This window comes from Danio aesculapii, chromosome 21, assembly GCF_903798145.1.
Source record: "Danio aesculapii chromosome 21, fDanAes4.1, whole genome shotgun sequence".
Classification (NCBI taxonomy): domain Eukaryota; kingdom Metazoa; phylum Chordata; class Actinopteri; order Cypriniformes; family Danionidae; genus Danio; species Danio aesculapii.
In genome coordinates, this window is record NC_079455.1 from 37,190,174 (window position 1) to 37,215,456 (window position 25,283).

The window sequence follows — 25,283 nt, forward strand, 5'->3', positions numbered from 1 at the left end:
ATATATTTATTTATTGGAGCATAATGGAAAACTTGTTTATTTAGCTGTAATTTAATTATTTATTTATTTACACTAGCGGTACAAAATCATTACTTTTAGTATTTACAATTGAATTGAATAAATTCCAAACAAGTCATGAATTTTGTCTTGCAACTGAGTAGCAATACTTTATTACTTTGATTACAGTAGATTACCGCAAATTCCTAATATGCAGTAAGTTACAGTAAACATTTTAAAATGAACCGCAATGCAGTGCATATTAAAATATGTATCTGGTATTTTACTGGCCGTTTTTGCAGTAAATAACTGTAAAATTGCGGCAAAGTCTAACAGTGTGGTCAAGGAAGAAAACTGTAAATGATGACAGAATAAACATTATTAGGTGAACTATCCCTTTAAGAATCATTTGACGACGTATAAAAAGACTATTTAAGGATCACAGTGCAGCCCCAAAATACTTAAATGTTAATAACGTGCTGCTGTTTTAAGGGATTTGGTGTCACAGATGTCAAACAATTGAAATACTGTTCCTAATTTTATTTTATTATATTGTTAGTCCATGACTGCTAAAAATGTTTATCATTGCGTAACGCATTTGACATACCATTTAAAAGCCCAGCAGGCTGTGTATTGTGCGTACGGTATTCAATAATCTTTGAACAAGCATTTAATATTGCGTATCAGAATAAGCTGCGGTTTGACAGCCAGCATGTAATAATGATTCTGGCTCATCTAGTTCACTTCACAGCACCAGAGGAAACAGCAGGAGCAGCAGATCCTCTGATTTCCCATCATGCCCCTGACATTCGTCTCTCTGTCTCTCTGTTCATGCTGTTCTAGATCTGTCAGTGTGTGTTTCTGCCTCCTGCATTCAGAGCCTTTTCCTTCGCCTGCCTTCTTGTTGTCTTTCTAGCTCTCTAGTTTGATTTTATTACTAGCAAACCACTACAAATTGAGACAAAATTTGTTATACGAATGTTATATACACAGACTTTTGTAAATTACACAGTATTTAACTGTAATGCAGTTAACAATTTCCTGTACAATCTACAGTAACTTACCAGCAACGGTTCACCAGTAAATTATTGTAAATCAATTACAGCAAAAATACTGTATTTACATTTACAGCACCATTTATCTGTAGATGTATTTACAGTATTGAATATCTTTACTGTAAAATGTAGTCATTTTCACAATGGAACTTTAAAATACAATAACATACTGCATAACTGTCCTACAGTAAAATACAGTTCAAAGTACAGTAATATACTGTATAACTTTAAAATATAGTTTTTTTTATAATTGACAAACAGTGTATGAACTATTTTACTGTAGGACAGTTATGCAGTATGTTACTGTATTTTAAAGTTGCCTTGTGAAAATTATTGTATATTTTACAGTAAAGATATTCAATACTGTAAATACATCTACAGATAAATGGTGCTGTAAATGTAACTACGGTATTTTTGCTGTAATTGATTTACAGTAAGTTTCTGGAAAACTGCCGCCATTAAGTTACTATAGATTCTACAGGAAATTGTTAAAAGTGCATTACAGTAAAATACTGTATATTGTAAAAAAATAGATAACAGTGTATGAACTGTATTTTACTGTAGAACAGTTATGGAGTATGTTACTGTATTTTAAAGTCACATTGTGAAAATTGCTGTATATTTAACAGTAAAGATGCACAACGCTGTAAATACAGTACATATATAGAGCAGGAAAATTGGTGCTGTAAATTTAAATACAGTATTATTGCTGTAATTGATTTACAGTAAGGTGAATTGTTGCCTGTAAGTTACTGTAGATTCTACAGAAAATTGTTGACAGTGTACTGTAAAAATTATATGTGTAAACAAAACAATCTGTATTTTGTGATTCATGTTTTCCCCATTTCAATTAATCCACTGCAAAAGATGCTTTTATAGTAACTATATGAAAACAATATGTTAAAATCTATATCTAACTATATCTATAATGTAAACGCACATTAATGAGGCTTAATCTTCATTCATTCATTCATTTTCTTTTCGCCTTAGTCCCTTTATTCATCAGGGGTCGCCACAGTGGAATGAACCGCCAACTTATCCAGCATAAGTTTTACACAGCGGATGCCCTTCCAGCTGCAACCCAGTACTGGGAAACACCCAAACACTCTTGCATTCACAAACACATCGGCCAATTTAGTTTATTCAATTCACCTATAGCGAATTCTTTGGACTGTGGGGGAAACCGGAGCACCCGGAGGAAAGCCACTTTAACACGGGGAGAACATGCAAACTCCACACAGAAATGCCAACTGACTCCAAACAGCAACCTTCTTGCCGCGAGGCGACAGTGCTAACCACTGAGCCACTGTATCGCCCACAGCTTAATCTTTATACTGGTTAAATGAACAGCTGTTATTTTATATTTTTTATCTTAATCATTGTAACAATGTGCATAACTTCAATCTAAAAAAAAAACATTTATTTTCCTATAATACTCTTGGGTAAATTATTTAAAAATAACATTTTTCATCATATGTTTGGGTTTGTTCACATTTGACTAAAAGCTATATTAATAAATGATACAAAACAGTTTTGGTATATTCAACTTTTAAGATTCAATCGTGTGTACATTTGGTCTTGTTGAGAATGTTACAAAAAAGAAAAAATAATCAAATTATATTTTTTTATTCAGAAATGGTTTAGTTAGGACAGCACTAAGTGGAAATATCATGCAACTTTATGACATTTAAATATTCATTCATTCATTTTCTTTTTAGCTAATTTCCCTTAATTAATCAGGGGTCGCCACAGCGGAATGAACCGCAAACTTTATCCAGCATATGTTTTATGCAGCGCATGCCATTCCAGCTGCAACCCATCACTGGGAAACACCCATTCACTCCCATTTACACACATACACTTCGGACAATTCAGCTAACCCAATTCACCTACACCGCATGTCTTTGGACTTGTGGGGGAAACCGGAGCACCGGGAGGAAACCCACGCCAACACAGGGAGAACAAGCAAACTCCACACAAAAATGCCAACTGACCCAGCCGAGGCTCAAACCAGTGACCTTCTTGCAGTTACCTTTTTGTTTGCGCTACCCACTGCGCCACCGTGCCACCAGACATTTAAATATTAAAAAAATATATATTTATTTTAAAGTCCACTTAAAACAAAGCTTCACGCAAAACTGAAAATGCTGTCACCATTTACTCACCCGTCAATTCACTGTTTGAGTTACTTTCTTTAAGAAAAGATATTTTGAAGAAAGCTGGAAAGGGTAACCATTGACTTCCATAGTATTTGTTTTTCCTACAATGTAACACAATGGCTTGCAACATTCTGCAAAATATCTCCTTTTGTGCTCAACTGAAACTCAAACAACTTTGAAACCACTTGAGGGAGACTAAAAAGTGAGCAAATATCATTATGGGGTGAACTCTCCCTTTAAGTGCATTATATCCATAATAAGTGCACTTCTTTTAAAAGTATGGCGAGCCCACTTATTGTTCACATTAAAGATTTACACTACAAAAACCACGGTGGATTAACCTCAGCTAAAATGGGATGGTAGGAAGGATTTAACCCTGGAGTGAGCCGATCCAGCTTCTAGATCACTTTCTGGGGCTTTAGATATGCATGTATGTTCCTATGCGTTGACCTAGTTAACACATGTTGTGTGAAAAAAAATCACCACGGGCAAAGAGGATTGTGAGAAACCCAACCCGAGTGTCGGCAGCGATTTGAAGGACAAATATCAACACAGAAAACAAACACATACACAAAACCATCCAGACAGGTGTGTGTTTTTTTGATAGCATCTAAAAAGCAAAGCGCAACTAACCGTGCAATTAAACCGTACTCCATAACTGCCCAAAGGCACTGTGGATCCATCTACCACATCTTCTTTGATCATTTTATCTTTCATCAATTATTCCCAAGAGTCTCCCGCCTACAAAATCTCTCGCTTTCTGTTTTTGTCTCTCTCTCTCTCTCTCTCTCTCTCTCTCAGTCTACGAAAATAGACCAATGAGAGAGCCCCAATACCAAACATTAGGCAGCTCAGCCAATCAGAATGCAGCAACTCCATGCACATGGCCAGATTCGTAGAGACACATCAAATGGGTCATATATAGTTCATCTGAAATACGCCAAACTCACATTGTGTGGAGACTCATGCTGCAGTTTGAGGGATGGAGAAAAGAGGAGAGCAGGCGCTCCTTAGACTTTTAGACGACAACCAGCCAGTGTTGTTGATCTGATTGGGGTCAACGGGACTTGAGAGTCAAGGTAATTATCTCAAGGTAAGATTTTTTTATTTCTGTGTATTTGCAGTTGCTCTTGTGTGTGATTCAACTGTTCAGCTTTATGCATAGTAACTCTGCACCCAAACATGTTTTGCATATACAGCTGAAGTCAAATTTAACAGCCCTTCTGCAAAAATTGTATTCTTTTTCAAATATTTTCCAAATGATGTCTAACAGACCATGTTGTTTTCCTCAGGATTTATTATATATTTTTTTCTTCTGGAGAAAGTCTTCCTTCTTTTAGGTTGGCTGGAATAAAAGCAGTTTCTATTATTATTTTTAACCAATTTTCAGTTCAAGATTATTATTATATTTTTATTATATAAAAATATATATTTTTTGATTGTCTATAAGACAAACCACTAAAGGTTGTGAATAGGCATGGGCCTGTATAAGATTCTATGATAACCTTGGATAAAAACATCATGGCTTCACGGTATCATGGTATTTTGATTACTGCTCTAAAATACGTTCTTTTTAAATGTCTGGGTAAAAAAAGAAAAACATTTTTCCATTTTGAACACAATATATTTTATTTTGAGAAACATTTAAAATATTTCGGAGCAGTAAATATGTCAGGCTAAATAAATGATTGACTTCTGTTGTCTTCATTTGTTTCAAAAAAAGATATTTTTTTACAATTTAAAGCGGCATCTTTAGATTTGCTTTCTGCTGAAGATACTGCAGTCCTAAAAAACACAACAAAACAAAAAAAAAGTGAATAAAAAAATCATACACATTCCTTAGGAACGGTATTGCAGAAAATGTTGACTTTTCCAAACCACGCTATACCTTAAAAACGGTTATTATCCCATGCCTAGGTGTGAACTTTGGGCGATGTCGACCAATATGGCATCGCACAATATCTAATGTGAAACATCGCGATGGACAATGGCATCGCCGTCATAGGCGGCGGTGAATTAATTATTTATGGATAATTAATGAATTCATAACGAGTTAATTATTTGTAGCCAACCGTTTTAACTACCTGACCCGCATGGTCTTTGTTTTACCAATAACCAAATTATAAATAAAGATAAAATGACCACCTGTAAATCACTTTTACCGCAGGACTCTGGCATGAATAGGCAGAGTGATCGGTGTCATTATAATGGCGTCGACAAACTTGGTTGATAAAAAAAGGTTTTCACTAAAATACAAGCGTGAAAGCGAAAGATTGAAGCAGTGTACTGACGCTGTGACACGTTACCTGATAGATTCAAAAGACCGAAGAGTCGTTAGATAGAGACTAATTAAATATCATGTTTGACAACTACAGTGAGACACGATCCAGCGGTACATCCTTGATTAACTGTCTGACGTGCACTGCTCTCTGGGGTTTTATGCTCAAAGCACCCGCTGACTGCTGGAGCTCAGAGCGCATGTGCGTGTGTGTGTGTGGTAACGTAATGTGTGTTTTCAGCGGTGTAGTGTGAAAGTGCCATTTTAAAACGATGACATATTAATGTAAACAGGGCCTAAGTGTGTATTTACGCAAGCGGGTTGCTGCTGCTACTGCTGACATCATCTATCGACCCAACCCTAGTGGTGTACACATTGTCCAATAAGTAAACATTTAAATAATCTAAAGAAAACCATAATAATACCATAGTATTTTGATATACATCATAGTGAAAAACCTGAAAATATGGAAAAAAAACAGTAGCATAGTACCCAAAACAATAATAATTATAATACCATTGTAGAAAAAAAATATGGCAATACCATGGTATATAAAAACAATACCATAGTATTTGAAGGATACTCTAAAAAAACATAATACATATGAAAATCTTAGTAATACCATAGTATTTTGTTATAAATCATGTTGAAAAGCCTGAAAATGTGGCAATACATAATAAAATAATACCACAGTATTTTGAAATATACTATGATGGCAACTACAAAACATGTAATTACCATAGTATTTAAAGGACCCTTTAAAGGAAATCATGATACATATACTTGCACTGTATATTATATAAGTATTTTGATATATCATGGTAAATAACCAAAATAATATTGTAATATGATGATATGATCATGATCTTACAGATTATATGGTAATACCATATAGTTGAAGGATACTGTAAAGAAAATTATATATATATTTTATTATAATTATTATAATTATTTACCATAGTATTTTGATAAACATCATGGTAAATAAGCTAAATAAATAACTTTATATAAATAAATAATAGAGTATTTTGAAATATAATTAACCGACAAAAAATATGGTAAATATCATAGTATTTAATGGATTCTCTTAAAGAAAAATCATGGTACATTAAGTGTAAAACTCATGGTAATACCAAAAGCACTTGGAGAAATAAATAAATAAATAAATAAATAAATAAACAAACAAACAAACAAACAAACAAACAAACAAACAAACAAACAAACAAAAAATAAATAAATAAATGTATTAATACCATAGTAAAGCATATTAGACCTCTATATTTTATACACACTGGTATAAGAAGCCTCTCAAGAATAATAAAGCTCTTTCACATGATAATAATATATCACTAGTTATTTTTTAATGCAAATCAAATGAAGTAAAAGTATATTATTTTCACTCTCAAGCCAGACTAGCATAAATCAAAGAGCTTGCACAGCTATGTACGCTTTTGCGTTTTCAATTTGAATGAATGCCATGAAAGACCACCAAACAATAGCAGATGATTGCAAGCAAACATTAATATAGGCTTTCTCTGAGAATCTAATAATAATTACAGGCTATAACAGCAATGTATAATCACACAATCTCTCAGTGATCTAAGATTATAAGCACTATTTATTACAACTACGTTTCTTCACTGTAAAAGAATAACATATCGACCTTTATAAGAACATTTTAAGCAAATCTAAAAGCAAAAGTCTGCATTTCTGACAAGTTTGGGGTGTGCAAATACTAAACTGGTGCATTCTGGGAACATTCAACGCTGTCGGTGAGTTTGGATGCATAATAAACCATCGACCGTTGGCTGTGCCCTGAGATTACCACATACTACGCGCGTCAACACTAGCCCTTTCTACCCAGCAGTGCTTTCCCTGTTTTTTACGGCTGCAATATACATTCATTGATGTCGTTGGGTTTCACATGCGAGCGACTCACTGACCAATGAGTGCAAACTGCAGTAGGAACAATGACACAACATCTGGTTAATTAGCTGATGATATGACGGCAAAATAAACCTCTCGGTTCTTCAAGGAACTGGCACAGGATGGCGTAAAATGTACGGTAAGAGATGCAATATTGTTATTCAGTTTAAGTTAATATTGTTGATTCAGATCAGATCAATAACAATGTTGATGTTGTGATGTTTGGATGCATTGTGCTGATTACTGAATATTAGTTTTAACATTTAGAAAGTGGAGTTAAAGCTAATATTCAGTAATGAGTAGAACACAGTCAAACTTCACATCAACACTCTTATTGATCTGATCTGAATCAACAGTTGATTTACAGTCAAAACTGAATGTTTAATTATTTTCACGACACATACATCATGTAAAAACTCATTTTCTTGTTGTTATTGTTGTGATACCACTTTAAAACAATATCACGGAGCACTATATAATATAAACATAATATATGTGTTAAAGTTGCAACAAACTTTTGGCTGCCGAAAATGATCAATGTAGAATTAATGGGGTTTTATTCAGTATACTGCACCATAACTTTTTTTTTTTTTGCTCGTATTTTCAGTCATTTTTCTCTTTTGGCCAAAAACTGAATATGCCATTTTCGTATTAAAAAAAATGTCCAAAAATATGAGATGGAAAAAAAGGGCACTGAATAAAACCCATTTATTTCAATGGCTTACGGCACACAAGAGGGTTTGTTGCTAGTTTACTAGCTTGTCCATGCCGCGATTAACGTTCAAAATGGCTCAATATTCTGCTCTGTGGATATTTCAGTCATGTACATGTATAATTATCTGAGCATGAGCCACATATGCTCACTAGAAAAGCAAAGTCCACTCTAAAAACGTGCCGACAGGACATTTCTATGTAGTGTACTTAGGAACAAGTTTTTGCAATAGTACTACTGTGATGTCAAGGCAACACTGGTTAAAATGAAGCTTTTGACTCGTTTACTCTTAATAAAATGTGGTTATTTGAATGGCTTGTGTTTTTAAAAGTATGATTTAGGTTATTAAACGATTAATAGTTCACATTAAAAAATTATCATTTACTCACCCACATATGGTTTCAAAGCTTTATGAGTTTCCTTTTTCTGTTGAACACAAAAGAAGATATTTTGAAGAATGCTAAAAACCTGTAACCATTGACTTCCATAAAAGGAAAAATATTATGGAAGTCAATGTCTACAGGTTTCCAGATTTATTCCAAAAATCTTCTTTTGTGTTCAACAGAAAAAAGAAACTCAAGCAGGTTTCAACAAGGGTGAATAAATTCTAACAGAATTTTTATTTTGGGGCGAACTACCTCTTTAAATGTAAAAAGTCTTACAGAATTATTTTATATAAATTAATCAAATTTGAAGTAATTATTACAATACATTTTCATTATTAGTTTATAGTCAAGTGCATCCAGAATTTTCTTTTTTGGCACAGAATAACTAATATTCATAATATATAGATAATCTTCAAATAAAAATGCATATTGACCAGAAAGCTTACTATATGCACACAACATAATTAAAATACAGCAAAAATCAGTCAAAGGCAATCGAAAAATGTGGAAAAAATATTTAAAAACCTGTATTCACATTTCTAACACTTTTTTTTTTTAATCAGTTTTTTTTAAGGATTAGCCATGTGAATAAAGGCTTTTTAATATTTTTTTCAGATTTTTCGAGTGCTTTGGACTGATTTTTGTTGTTCATTCTGATGAATTCCTCACCCAAAGAGCACCGACACATTATTTAAGCTACCCCTGAGCACCTTTTGTTTGATTTATAATACTTAAAATTAAAATTGTATTATACAGTGTAAAAAATGGCCATGATTTCAAGGGTAAAAAGCTGTAAAAATGCTACAGTAAAAACCCGTAACTTGGTTAACAGTATGTTTGCTCAATATATATGGCCAATAACTGTAAATTGACCTTCCCAGAATTCCCTGCACAGCACATCACTTTTTATGCTTTTTGTTGACATTATTATGGATCTTTTTAGTTGTTTCCCCATCAGTTATGTACATTAGAGATATAAGTAATGTCTAATGTTGATAAACAATGTTTATTTCATGACTTTAATTTTATGCGTGTTACCATACTGGTGTTTAGTAGTTGTGTGAATGACACTGAACACCTTCTATACACTGACACACTTTTCTGCTTGAGGGAAAAGTTATTTGAGATGAGCATTGGTTCATTATGTAACTTTCTCATCACCACATGCATATGCCTGTGTTTAACGTGTCTATTTGTGTAACAAAAGATGTGTAGATGTTGGTAATTCAAAATACATGCATATTACATTTATAAATTAATGAAATCTGGTAGTTTACTATAAAAATGAGAAATTACTTTTATGGTTTGTACCGTATTTTTAACGGTGAAAAACTGGCAACCACACACAAAAAAAGCAGTTTTTCTACCGTAATATTTTAAGGATTTATTTATTCAGTGTAGAATACTGACTGACTAATATACATATTCACCAGTGAAGGTATTTTCTTGGTGTTTTAACACATACCATGGTACATAATCAAAAACTATTTCAATGCAATAATATCTGAATACCAACCATTTATTATGTACAAATAATAACCCTGTTAAAAACCATAGTATTTCAAAATCTGTATCTCATAATTTATAATTAAACCATGGTAATACCAATGCATTTCAACAAAAACCAAGGTAATACCATGTTTTTGATTATGTATCATGATATACAGTTATGTAAACACTATAGTAATAACAGGGTGAGTATTTTAACATGATACTATGAAAACCATAGTATGCTATCAAACAAATGTAATGTATTATACATTGTACTTTTATGACCAGTATGATACTATTCATTGATCATATCAATGCACCATAATATTATTTTTTTAAAATCATAACACATACAAAAACATGATAATAGCAGAGTTGTGATATAGAACATGGGATTAATACACTATTACATATACTTATAATACAACCGTAAAACTGAAAACAAGCTAAATAACCAAAATACCTTCAGCCAATCAGAGCTCTGCAAATCCTGCCTATTTACATATTGTGCCTGACTGCTGACCTAACTTTGACTCCACTGCCACAGAGAGTGAAGGTGAAGTCAGCAGTGTGTGTGAGTGTGTGTGTGTGTGTGTGTGTGTGTGTGTGTGTGTGTGCGTGTGTGTGTGTGAGAGAAATGCTCTTCCGCTGCTTTTACAGCTTAATTGGCCTCTCACATAAATCAAGGGCTTTCTCTAACAATGTTCGACCCTGACTCGTCCAGCTTTTACAACATCATGTATGCATGTATCACAGAAGGACAACATAAAACCAGGAGCTCCTGAACTGATCCTGACCTCTACAGCGAACACGTCCTGAACCAGAGAGAAATAAAGCTGCTCTACTGGTCAACGTGAAGAACTGCAGGTGTTTTCTTCAAGATTGCAGAAGTAGAACTCTTTTAAATGTATAGTTCACCCACGATTGAAAATGTAGCCACTATTTATTCTCCCTTAGGTGTTTCCAAACCTGTTGAACACAAAAGATGATCTGAGGAAAGCTGAAAACCTGTAACCATTGACTTCCATTGTAGGAATAACAAATACTATGGAAGCCGATGGTTACAGGTTTCCAGCTTTCTTTAAAATATCTTCTTTTGAATTCAACAGAAGAAAACAGCTCTTTGAAACATGTAAAGGGTGAGTGAATGATCGGTTTCTTAAGGTTTTTTTTTACCTTCACTTTCATCATTGGTGAAGATTGTTCCTCGCCACTGTCGTCACTGGCCTGCTTGGTTTGGGACTTGTGGAGCAAATGGATTTGCTCTTCAGTGTTTGGACTTTCAGCAGTGAAAATTAAACCACACTGAACTAAACTGAACTAAACTTCACCTCTGCAAACTATACTGAAGCAGTTTCTATTTACTAGAACTTCTATGTTAAGCTGCTTTGACAAAGTCTACATTGTAAAAGCACTAAAGAAATATAGATGAACCTTTAAGAAGGCTCAAGAAAAAGAACAGCCTAATATTATTATTCAATATTCAGTATAATGTGAATTTGAGACAGAGCGCAGGAGTGAATGCTTGATTTGGCCATCAGGGGGCAGGATGGAGATTATTGAGTTTTTCCTTACCGGTTTCATCCTGCAGGGAGTTTTCTTCATAAAAACCTAAAGAGGACAAGGGAAGAGAAAAAGAGACTATTAGAAAGATGTTGTTTGTGTGGAATTACTACTCGAAAACTTTTACATGTACTCATTTTGTAGATGCTTTTATCTAAAGTACTTACAAGTGAGGATAAAAGAAGCATTAAGATTGTCTATATAAATGCTATAACAAGTCTTGATCTTTATTTGTTTTATTTATTTCTCTCTCCGACAATACTGAAAGGAGAGTGTGTCCTACAGGTGTTTTACAAATGCATGATGATGATATATTATTATTCATATTATAATTATAAAAAGAAGATATTTTTATTAATACAAACTCTACACTGAAAAATAAATCATTCAGAAATTTGCAAATAAATTTTACAAATAAAATTGATTCAGCCAGTAACAAATTATATCAACTCTTATCTCTAATCTAGTTCAGTTACATTTCACTGTAAAACGTACAGACTCCAGGGATGTTTGTTTTATTTACATGGTCAGAAAATACTTTATGTGCATTTTTTAATACAATTCTATTATTTTTAATACAATATATATAATAATTAATAAATAACTTTATCAATACCCATGTTGCCTGAAAAAATTTGTCAAACCCTATTAAAGGGATAGTTCACCCAGAAGTTAAGATTCTGTAATCAGATACTCACCCTGTTGGACACAAAAGAATATATTTTAAAGAAAGCTGGAAACTAGAGCCAGACAGAATCTGCGGACAGTTTTGGCTATTTCTGTGCAGAATTTTGTAAAAAATCTGCGGATTTATGTGGAATGATTTAAGGAGTATCATAACTAAAAACTTAAAATATTAAATTTAAAAATGATACCTTTTTAACTTTAATGTTTACAATTCAAATCCAATTAGATCCAATTACTTGGTAAACAAAGCAAGTCTCTCATATAATACTTCCACTAAAAGACAGAAACTATTAATTTACAAACTGCACTGTAAATAAATCATATATAAATGTTTATATTAGTCTATAATATCACTGAAAATAATTTAAGAACTGTATATTTTAAATAATTTAATAAATGTACACGCATTTACACAAGTAAATAAATAGACTCAATGATGGGCTAAAAATCTGCGGAAATCTGCGTGCACAGATTCTGTGCGGGCCTACCTATAACCATTGAAATAAAAGTATTTGTTAATCCATACTATGGAAGTTAACGGTTACAGGTGTTTAGCTTTATTCAAACTATGAAACTATAATCAATCTAATTTTTCCAGGTCAATTTTTTTCAATTACTTTCCCCACCGCAAGCAGGTCTTGATGAACAGCCACAAAGCTAAGAATAAGAGCAGATTTTACCCTGTGCCCTGTAGTTTTTTTACGAGCCAGTCTGAAGTGCGAGTGGTTTCCTTTTCTTGTTTGCGCTTGCTGCGCGTCTATTTTTGAAATAACAAACTTCTTGAGCTGATAATAATAACCTGCGCTTGATTATTGACTTGCTTTTGAAACTCGATCCTTTTCAGAAACTGACACACTCGAGAGTGAAGCATGAAAAAACAAAGGAGAAGCGGGAAAAAAGGAACACATTATTTTTCAGCAAACGTGAACGAACTGCCATGTTTAACTTTTTGGACTATTATGAACTCAGAATGACGAAATTATTCTCTAACTAGAGGCTACACGTGCTGCTTTACAGACACAGATGAGAGGTTTAAACTGACTGTGGGCTATACTTCCTGTTGTTTTTCAACCTAAATAAGGACTAAATGTACGTTGTGTGTAGTTCTTTTGCAGTTGGTAACATATCGGACACTGTAAGGGTCTGTATGTGTTCATATATGTTGCATTTATTTATTTATTTTATATAATTGCAGACGTTTTCATTGATCTGCAGTCATAATTATATCAGGGTTATAGAAAAGTTAGTAATAAACATTTCTACAGAAGTATGTATGTGTATAAAACATCTGTTTTGTGAGAAGTGTGAACGACTCGTACAGCTTTACTGTGAAATTTTCTTGAGCGAGAATGACGTTGACTGAAACTTTCTGTCGTACACCACGCCCACCAAAAGAGTACCATTGACACCCTTTTAGCAGTGGAAACGCAAGCCTGATAAAGATGACCTGTACTGACCCATACCGTACTAGTCAGTGGTTAAGAGCCATTAGTAGTGAATATTAAACCACACTGAACTGAGCTAAACTGAACTGAACTTAAACTCTGAAAACTGAACTGACACTGTTTCAATTTACTATAATCTTCTATGCGAAGCTGCTTTGACACGATCTACATTGTAAAAGCGCTATACAAATAAAGATGAATTGAATATTTAGCAGAAGAACGAAACTCATAAACGTTTGGAAACACTTGAGCGTGAGTAAATAGCAGGGCCGGATTAACCAATGGGCATTATGGGCACAGGCCCAGGGGCCCGTGCGCACTTGGTCGCCCTGCGAGGGGGGAAAAAATGCAGATTTTGGAGTGTCTAATTAGGTTAAATGCAAATAGCGCACCTCGTTGGAATAAGCTAGTTAAATGATTCCCGTTCATCACTGTTTGATTGACAGAGACGACATAACTAAAGAGCGCGCCAAACAGCAGCGTGAGTGGCGTAGCTTGTAAAGTGCATGGCAACATGCGTTGACGCGATCAAACATGAACCCGGTTCGAATCCAGCGTCTGATGAACTCATTCTTCTTTTTTCTCCCACTACATATCAGATTTTGCCTACTCTTCATCACGAGGAAGACAAGAAGGAATCATTAATAAGTCGTCACCTTAGAATTATAAGGTTTTATCTGACATTTTGGTCAAAATAGAGTTATAGACATATTAACTGACAACTTATTTACATTATTTGATGTTTTTTTTATAAGTTGGTTTACATTTTAAGACTTTTTATTTGAAAAACAAATGTTACACAAATACTGTTTGCTATAATATGCAAAAACTTTGAAGCTCAATATCTCAAAATCATTCCCAATGCAGATAGAACCTTATAATTCCAAGGTGACGAAGTGTGTGTATTTTAGAAGACCCATAGAACTGGATTGGAGAGGAGTTATATCCAAATCATATGTATTATAGAAGTTATACATTAAAAATACCCTTAAATATATATTTTTTGTACTGCTTCAGTGAACTTGAGCAAGTATATTAAAAGGCACCTATAGTAAAAAATCTACTTTTCAAGCTGTTTGGACAGACATATGTGCATGTATGGTGTATAGACTGCATATTGGGGTGATATAAACACACCCAGTGCTTTTTCTTCAATTTAACAACATAAAAAACGGTGGACCAATTGGAGCGGTTTTCAAACCGACCGCAACTTTACATAGAAGTGCGGTCCCCCCGCCCACCAATATTGATTGACAGGCGCATCATCATATCCTCAGTTTGTTGATTCACGTCCGCCATTTTCAGCGTGAGTCGAAGCGATATCACTAAAGGAACACCCTTGCTCTATTTTTAGATGCAAGGCTCATTGGGCTCAACACAAGAGCAATATTCTCCACATTATCGCTCTAATCAGAATTATTGGTTGTATCTTTAGGTAGGTCTGCAAACATGTGTACTTCTCATTAAGTCTACCTTATACTTCAGCCGTTTGCATTTCTCGTGATGCCAGAAGCTCCCTGTGATCTTAACTAGCATGCGTTTTAGAATTCTAAACATCGGTTTCTATCAGGGTACACTCAAGTCGACGGCTGGGCGCCGCGGACCGGTGTTTAGAATTCAAAAATGCGTAGCGCGGCGTTTCGGGACACTTCATGTCTCTGCCGCGCTACAGAGAGTGTCTGGTGTGCCGTGTCGCGGCTTCGAGCGGCGCATCCGGTGCCTCAGTCAAAGTTAATTCAGTGTGCGTGGTTATTAGTATCTGTGTACAAGCTCGGCACTTGAAACTAGCACACAGTTGGCTGTAAAACTGTACAAAGACACAAATGATTTTGTACTCTCTGCTCGGTCTGTGTCCGAGTCGTACATGTACGACTGAATGCGGATCCTCTCCTGCTCCTCTCAGTCTTCCCGTCTGTGTTGCAAACGCAGAGCGGGTGAGCTCATGGCCCCGCCCCCTCGTTACGTTGGGCGGGAAGCCGAAACTAATCTACATGTGAAGCAACACACCCCTAAATCAGCAAACTGTGGACACGCCCCCAACATGACACTTTTTAACACATTATAATAAAAAAATCTGAATTGTGTTTTAAACTGAAGCTAAACTGGCACACTCAGAAGAACCATAATATTAATATTAAATCATAAAAAAGAGGTAAACTATGTGCCCTTTAAAATCCATTAATTTTCACTAGTTGTTTTAGTATTTTTTTTCTCAAAGTGGGCTTTTAAAATGAGTTAAATCTCTGTAGACTAGAAATATATGTGCTGTATATCAATTACTTTAAAAATGTGGGCAATACATTATAGATTAGTTTTATTTTAAAAATATTATGTTATTCTTATTTTTTAATGTAACAATAGGGGTGCGACCAGGTAGGGCGCCTGCAAGACATTGTGCCCAGGGGCCTCTGAATTCCTAATCCGGGCCTGGTAAACAGTGAGTAAACCGTATTTTTGTGTGAAATATCCCCTTAAATTCCTTTAAATAGACATGTTTGCAAGCATTTGATCATGATGTTTCTGGTAAATGTTTCTACGATGAACACACACTCATCAGTTCATCATCAGATCCAGAGGAGGCTCTTCTCTGTCTTCTTCTGTTATCTATCACTCAGATCCATCTGTCCACTCGTCTCACTACTGTCCCTCAGGACAGGGCCCCTGCGACCCCTCAGCAAGCGACACGTGCGTGAGTGTGTGCTGAGTGTGTGAGTGTATGTCTATGCATGTGTTTGTGTGTGCGTGTGCTTGAGTAAGTGTACGAGTGTAGGTGAGAATGTTCATGTGTGTGAGGTTGTGTTTTTGCGCATGTGTTACGTGTCCGTAAGAGTGTATGAGTGTGTGTCTCTTAGCAAGCGACACTTGTGTGTTTGTGTGCGTGTATGAGAGTGTGCATGATTGTATGTGTATGGGTGTTGTGTCTTTGTGCATGTGAGCGGTTGTGTTTGTGTGTGAGTGTGTTTGTGTGTGAGCCGAGTAAGTGTATGATTATGTGTGAGTGCACGTGTGCGCGAGTGTGTATGTGTGTACATGCTGTTTGTACGAGTGTGTGTCAGCCAGCGACATGTGTGTTTGTGTGCGCGTACGAGGGTGTTAGTGTATGATGGTGTATGTTTATGTGTGTGGGGGGTTGTGTCTGTGTGTACGTGTTTATGTGTGCACGCGCTGTTGTGTTTATGTGTGTGTGCTGAGTAAGTGTATGAGTGTACTTGTGTGTGTGTGTGTGTGTGTGTGTGTGTGTGTGTGTGTGTGTGTGTGTGTGTGTGTGCGTGTGAGTGTAAGTGTGTATGAGTGTATGCAAGTGTGTGGTTGTGTTTATGTGGTAGTGAGTGTATGACTGTGAATATATGTGTGTGCATTATGCATGTGTGTTTGTGTGTGTGTGTGAATGTGTGAGCATGGGTTTGAGTGTATGATTGTGTGTATGCATGTGTGCTGAGTATGTGTGTTTCATTTGTGTGCTTGTGAGTGTATACAGTATGTGTGTGTGTGTGTGTGTGTGTGAGAATGTTTGATAGTGTGTATGAGTCTGCATGCTTGTGTGTGTGTGTGTGTGTGTGTGTGCGTGTGAATATCAGAGTGTGTATGAGTCTGTCTGCATGTTTGTGTGTGTGTATGTATGTGTGTGTGTGTGAATGTTTGATGGTGTGTATGAGTCTGCATGTTTGTGTGTGTGTGTATCAGAGTGTGTATGAGTCTGTCTGCGTGTTTGTGTGTGTGTATGTAAGTGTGTGTGAATGTTTGATGGTGTGTATGAGTCTGCATGATTGTGTGTGTGTGTGTGTGTGTGTGTGTGTGTGTGTGTGTGTGTGTGTGTGTGTGTGTGTGTGCGTGTGTGTAAGCGTATGTGTGTGAGAGTGTGTGTAAAGGTTTGATGGTGTGTATGAGTCTCCATGTTTGTGTGTATGTTTGTGTGTGTGCGTGCGTGCGTACGTGTGTGTGTGCATGTTTGAGAGTGTTTATGAGTCTGCATTGTTGTGTGTACGTGTGCGCATGTTTGTGTGTGAGTGTGTGTTTGAGTGTTCGAGTGTGTTTGCATGTCTGAGAGTGTGTATTAGTCTACACTGTTGTGTGTATGTGTGTGCATGTGTGTGTATGCATGTCTGAGAGTGTGTATGAGTCTGCATGGTTGTTTGTACATGATAGTGTTTGTGTGTGTGGGTGTGTGTGTATGTCTGAAGATGTGTATAAGTGTGCATGGTTGTGTATACATGTGTGCGTGTATGTGTGTGCATGCGTGTGTGTGTGTGTGTGTGTGTGTGTGTGTGTGTGTGTGTGTGTGTGCGTGTGTGTGTATGAGTGTGATCCGCTATAGTCTCTGACAGCTGTGGGGTTTTGATCTGCCACACGCAGGGCCGCTTTATGGCATATGGTGGATCTGGACACACACACTCCTACAGCATCATCTGACATCAGCCAGTGCTCGCCGTCTGCTTCTGGACCACACACACATTTCTTCACTGCACTCGTTGGACCAGTAAGCGACGGTATTTAGATATCGGCTGATGTTAAACGGGACCACATATATCCAGCTCTGCTCAATGCACTGCAGCTGATATTGCCTGTAATCATCTTTAGCAGTTCACTGAAATGGGCTTTCAGATATTCATACTACAGGGCTGCTGAATGCTTGATTCTGATTGGCTGGTGAATATTTGAAAGCCTGTGGTTATTTTCAGATAAACATGCTGCTGAAGTAGTTCCAGGCAGGTGTCGAGTGCATTACAGCTCCATATATTTGTTTGGAGTTTGTATGTTCTCCCCGTGTTCGCATGCGTTTCCTCCGGGTGCTCCAGTTTCCCCCACAAGTCCAAAGACATGCGGTGTAGGTGAATTGGGTAGGCTAAATTGTCCGTTGTGTATGTGTGTGAAAGAGAGTGTATGGATGTTTCCCAGTGATGGGTTGCAGCTGGAAGGGCATCTGCTGTGTAAAACATATGCTGGATACAGTAAGTTGGCGGTTCATTCCGCTGTGTCGACCCCTGATTAATAAAGAGACTAAGCTGAAAAGAAAACGAATGAATGAATGAATGTAATTGTAGGTTAATCTAATATTTAAAACATTAGCAGAGAGATTGCCTCCCACGTCACTCAAATCGCGTGTATGAAAGCATTTTGGCTTCCCTGTAAAATATAAATGATGAGTGAAAACGTTGTGGTGGAGCCTAAATGCTTTCTTAGGTTATTAATTAAAGGTGTTTTCTGTCACTGTTTATTTAGTCTGCATTGCGGTGTAAAGCTGCACGATTAAACATTAAAATATCTTAATTCAAACCTGTGCAACATGAATAATAAATGATAATGATTTGCATGTTTATTTAATCTTTTGAAGTGCTGCATTCAAATCTGCGTTTGATCGAGGGAGATTCAGTTTATACACTTTTTTAGTTAGTTACAAACAATTAAATAACACAGAAGTACTGGGAGAACAGTTTATAGTTCAGATATAAACACTGATGTTCATGGTAAAGATTAAAATCACTGTTTAATGGAACTTGACGCTGATGAATGTTGCAGCAATTACATTGTGTAATGTAATGTAATGCGATTTGTACTTATATAGCGCATTTATGATGTATGCCCATACACCCAAAGTGCTTCACAATCATGCAGGGGGTCTCTCCACACCTCCACCAGTGTGCAGCATCCACTTGGATGATGCGATGGCAGCCACAGGACAACGGTGCCAGTGCGCTCACCACACACCAGCTATTGGTGGAGTGGAGAGACAGTGATATAGCCAATTCAGTGGATGGGGATGATTGGGAGGCCATGATGGGTAAGGGCCGAGAGGGAATTTGGCCAGGACATTGGGGTTACACCCCTACTCTTTACGAGAAATGTCATGAGACTTTTAATGACCACAGAGAGTCAGGACCTCGGTTTAACGTCTCATCCGAAAGACGGATACATTACATTACAAATATTCACCAGCCAATCAGAATTAAATAGTCAGCAGCCAATCAGAATCAAATAATTAGCAGCCAATCAGAATCAAATAATCAGCAGCCAATCAGAATCAAATATTCAAGTCAATCAGAATCAAATATTTAGCAGCCAATCAGAATCAAATATTTAGCAGCCAATCAGAATCAAATATTCAGCAGCCCATTCATTTATTCATTTTCTTTTCAGCTTAGTCTCTTTATTATCCTGGGGTCGCCACAACTGAATGAACCGCAAACTTACCCATTGCGTAACCAATAGGGAGCGACAAACAACCATCAAAATTCAGTCACTGAATAGGTTTTCAAAAATGATCAACCTATAATGAAACATAAAGTTTTACGTGTGAATTGTTGAATAATTAATTAAAAATAAATATGATCTGTTGTAATGTTAGATTTCTAGATTTAGCATTATTGGCAACAGTAGCAAAGATCATTTTTTGTGTTGAATATTTTCCTTTTTATTCAGCTGTTTTTGTCTTGATTTTTTTTTAAATTTAAATTACATGTTCTAAGTTCTGTTTGTTAAAACCAATGTTTTTTGCAGTAACATTTTTGTACAAATGGAAAGCAATAAACATTTGTCTCCTTTGTTGCTGGTCCGAAAAATAATCCGGTGACTCAAAAACCGTAGTGTGATCTGAACTGGAGATTTTTGATCCGTTACACCATTAACCGCCAACTATTCCAGTATATGTTTCATGCAGCAGATGCCCTTCCAGCCGCATCCCAGTGCTGGGAAACTGAATGATTTCATTAATTTTTAACTAAAGGTAAAGTTTTCAAGAAATAAAACATATTAACATTTCACCAAAAGGATCTTCGGGGAAGCAAACAAGAAAAAAAGTTGTTTTACGATGATGAAACCCTTATTTTGTCTCTTCATGCACCTTTATAAAGAGCGTACTATTCTACATTATATGCGTATAGGACAAACACACACTCAGGCATGCGTATAGGCAGGTATAGATCCACACAAACACGCACACCCCTCCCCCTGTCCAGATGCCTTCTGTTCCCCTCGGCTGAGTGAGCGTGAGGAGCTGTACAGATGTAGTGCTGAAATGTAACCTGAATATCCATTTATTTTCCATTTTCCAGAGCTTCATCGTTCAGATCCAAGGACACGAGATCCCAGTCGACCCCCATCACCTCTGCTCATCACAATCTGTGTGTGTGTGTGTGTAAATCTACACTCAAATGGCATTTAAGCCTATAATCAAGACCTGCACTGTACATGGAAAATAATAAGGATCAAAAGTTGGATTTACTCTTAATAATTTAACTATTTTCAATGAGTAATTTCAAGTTTACAAATAATTAAAGAAAAAAGAAAAAAAAATGTTTTTATATTACTTTTTATTTTATTTGTATTACTTTTATGGAGTAAATATTATAGTTTCAATTAATAGTTTTTATAATAATGTATTTATAATAGTTAATTTATTTTTAATTGATCATTTTCTGTGTTCATTTTGAATTGAATGTTTTATCATTCTTTACTTCATTTGAATTTTAGTTTTCATTATTTTTTAGGGATGTCCAGATCTGCCACGCTGCTTTAGAAAACAAATAACATCATATTAACTTATCAAAAACACACATTATTTTACACAACTACGAACACACATTTAACACATTTGTAATAAATATTTTACCAGTGATGCAGTATGGGGAGATTCCTGAGTTTGCAGTAACTGAAACACCAACACAACAGCACTAGTCTGCAAAGGCGTTTCTCTAGCGCGTATTATGAGCTGCACTATTAATCGAAAAAAGATTGTAACCTCGATTCTACCCTACACGTGATCTTAATTCAGCTTTTCTACGATTCAGCCAATTATATATTCAAGGTAAGGAGAGAAGCGTAAAGGCGGACGCACAAGTCTTCGCAGCAATGAGCAACATGGACACCTCCGAATGACGTTAAAAGTGTCACGTACTGTATTTTTAAGGTATAATTTACCCAAAAATGTCATTTCTGTCTTAATATATTGATGTAGTCGCAGACGCGAAATGACAAGAAATGAAAAGTTTGTTTACTACCGAGAGGATGCGCGTGTCCGCCATTGATGTTTACTTTAGTGAACCTGCTTAGGCTGTGAATAATGTTGTTAATAAAGTTGTAAATAACGTTCAGTTTGTTGCACAGAGAGATCGTTTGGGAGCCGCGCGGGAAGCATGATTTGCATGTGTGTGTTTTTTCCCAAAGCCAAGAGTGCTCTCTGCAGTGAAAGTGAAACCGGCCACACATCATTTACATTTACATCTAGTCATTTAGCAGACGCTTTTATCCAAAGCGACTTACAAATGAGGACAAGGAAGCAATTTACACAACTATAAGAGCAGCAGTGATAGTATAGTTACACAACTATAATAGACAAGTTTAAGGTGTGTAAAGTCTGAGAAGCAAAGCATTAGTAATGTTTTTTTCTCTTTTTTTTGAGAGAGAGAGTACAGTTAGTGGTATAGCCAGAGAGGCAGTTACAGATTAGGAAGGAAAGTGGAGACTAAACAGTTGAGTTTTTAGTCGTTTCTTGAAGACAGCAAGTGACTCTGCTGTTCTGATGTAGTTAGGGAGTTCATTCCACCAACTGGGCAGATTGAATGCGAGAGTTTGGGAAAGTGATTTCTTCCCTCTTAGGGATGGAACCACGAGGCGACGTTCATTCACAGAACGCAAGTTTCTGGAGGGCACATAAATCTGCAGAAGTGAGAGCAGATATGAAGGAGTAAAGCCAGAGGTCGCTTTGTAAGCAAACATCAGAGCTTTGAATTTGATGCGAGCAGCAACTGGCAGCCGGTGCAAACGGGTGAGTAGCGGAGTGACATGTACTCTTTTGGGTTCATCAAAGACCACTCGTGCTGCTGCGTTCTGAAGCAGCTGAAGAGGTTTGATAGAATTAGCTGGAAGCCCGGCTAGTAGAGAGTTGCAATAATCCAGTTTGGAGAGAACAAGAGCTTAAACAATGAGTTGAGCTGCATGTTCAGATATGAAGGGTCGGACCTTTCTGATGTTATAGAGTGCGAATCTGCAAGATCGAGCAGTTCTAGAAATGTGGTCAGAGAAGTTAAAATAAACTTACTCCAAGGCTTTTTACCATTTTAGATGCAGTAATGGTTGCCCCATCCATCTGGATTGAAAAGTTATGGTAAAATGATCATATCGCGTTTTAAAGCTTGATATGTTTTTTCTTCCATAGCCATGTTTACTTGATCAGTATATCTACTCTAGCCTATATAATGTTGAATATAATGCAAGAGGGAATCTGATAATGACAAATGTTTCATTTTACCAGTGAAAAAAATTGTCTAATAATGTTGTCAATGACAAATGACAAGTATATGTCTCAAACATAATAATTCAACTTCAGAATTATGAGTAGTTATATTCTGATGTCATCACTTTACTGTGAATTAACAAACAGGACAAATTTAAAGTCTGTTCAAGTTCACCATTTCAAGTCTATACAAAATTTAGTATTTAACTAACAGTAGACTTAAACATAGGCCTAATGTTGTTTTACCATGTGTTTTAGAAATAACAATAATAATAGCTGACTCATATTAAGCTTTATTTTACATCTACAGAATCATGAGAAAATCGTGATCTTTATTTTAAGCAAAAAATCGTGATTCTCATTTTAGCCAAAATCGTGCAGCTCTAGCGTGTATGTGCTCTGATTTTTAGCATCTGATGATGCGATGAAGTAAACATTCTACGCACACCAATGTGATTGTACGCTTCAGGGAACAGCCGGTGCTGATCACATGAGTGTAATCGTTCGCGTCAAAGGGTTAAAAAACTGTTTTTAATTTTTTAGTTCAGTCAGTATTTCTCCGCGTACCACTAGAAAGAAGCCCGCGTACAACAGTTTGACAACCACTGGTATAGACTGTGGACTTTTGCAACCGGTTCACATATTAGCAATATAAAAGGGAGCTATACATGAAAATACTTATATATAGCACCATTTTTAGAGCAATTGTCTTAAAAATATTCCTTTATATTCTTTAAAACGCAATAAATGACAGATTTTTAAAAGTGAGCAATACATGACAATTCTTGCATTTAGTCCTAGTTTTTATAGCAATGTTATTTTTTAATAAATCTTCCTTTGAATATTTTTAATTTAGTTTAAAGTGCAGTAAATGCATGTATTAATGTAAAATTGATGTAAAGGCTAAACAGCTGGGGTCAAGCCAGTCTACCTGTTCAACATGGTCAGTCATCCTGGTGTCTATGGCAACAGGAGGGTCAAAACAAGGGGTCATGGAATGGCCAGCAGCGAGAGGGGTTTTAGAGCCCTCTGTGTGTGTGTGTGGGTGGGTGGACAGGAAGTTTATCTGCAGTGTTTATAACGTGTGTTTGTTTGATTGTTTATTTGTGGGGGAAGGGTGACAAAGCTCCGAGACTAAATCTCAATTAAGCGCTCACACAAACACACACACACATACTCACACTCACTCACTTAATTGTGCAATCAGTGACTGAGATTTAGCTAGTTTCTTTCGCTTAATATTTAAGACCCCGTTTACACTAATACGTTTTAGTTTTAAAATGCATAAGTTTTGCTACAGTTACGCTTTCTGTCCACATTACCCTGGAGTTTTCGAGTGCCGAAAACGGAGCTTTTTGAAAATGCTGAAGAGTTCATTTTCATTTTAAAATTCATGCTGCTCCATGTTAGTGTGGATGGGGAAAACGGAGACATCTGAAAACAGAGGCGGGGCTGCAGACATTCGCTGACCTGATTGGGGCTTTTTCCTCAATATTAAGTAGCCTACACACAGTTCAGTCTTGCATCCTCTCCTTGTAAGTTCAGACTTTGCAAGTTTGATATGGAAAACAAACTCCCGCGGACACATCGGGTAGGCTAAATCTTCACAGGGAACAGTGTACTTTATAAACTCATTCGCATCACACTGCAAGCTATGTTGTTTCATTTTTTTTAACAATAAAATGAAGACATGATATAAGGAACTGCCTATTTTCATTTTGATATCAAATTTACTAAAACGTTTCGGCATCGTGTAGCTACATATTAATATGACCATCATCTTCACTCTATGCATATTTATAACAGAACGGAGCCTATATAACACAACTACCTTCTTTCATTTTCATTGAAAATACAAAACATACCCTGTCTTTTGCTCAATATCAGTTTTAATAATCAATAATGGCCATTATAAAAGTATAACTTACAATAAGTTTATCCATTATAGGAAATAAAGGCAAACAATCAGTCAAATGTGCAGAATCAGTGTACGTACATTAATTAATATATTAACCTAACTAATCTTTGTGCTAGCCAAAACACTTTACTTGAGAACAAGTAATAGATTCAAAAGACTAAAGTTGTGGAACATGTCATTAAATATAGACAACAAGATGAATTAAATATCACATTTAACAAATATAGTGAGATTAGATCCATCGGAAGATCCTTGATGAGCTGTTTGACATGCACAGCTCTCACTCGGGGAGATGTGCTCAAAGCACCCACTGAATGCCTGGAGCTCAGACGTGCGCATACGCTGCAGTGCAAGCCAGAGTGTGTGTGTGTGGTCACACAATGCGTGTTTTCAGTGGTGTAGTGTGGACCGAGATCTTTTCAGAAACGCTAGGTGAA

At 36.1% G+C, this 25,283-nt stretch overlaps 1 protein-coding gene across 1 annotated transcript in view; it reads right to left on the bottom strand.

Annotated features, from left to right (window-relative positions):
* Positions 1 to 25,283, bottom strand: part of nr6a1b (nuclear receptor subfamily 6, group A, member 1b) — a 53,382-nt gene that overhangs the window by 24,477 nt on the left and 3,622 nt on the right. The window contains exon 2 of the mRNA XM_056447206.1: positions 11,580 to 11,615. Coding sequence (XP_056303181.1) covers positions 11,580 to 11,615 — 36 coding nt within the window. The remainder of the gene's footprint in view (positions 1 to 11,579; positions 11,616 to 25,283) is intronic.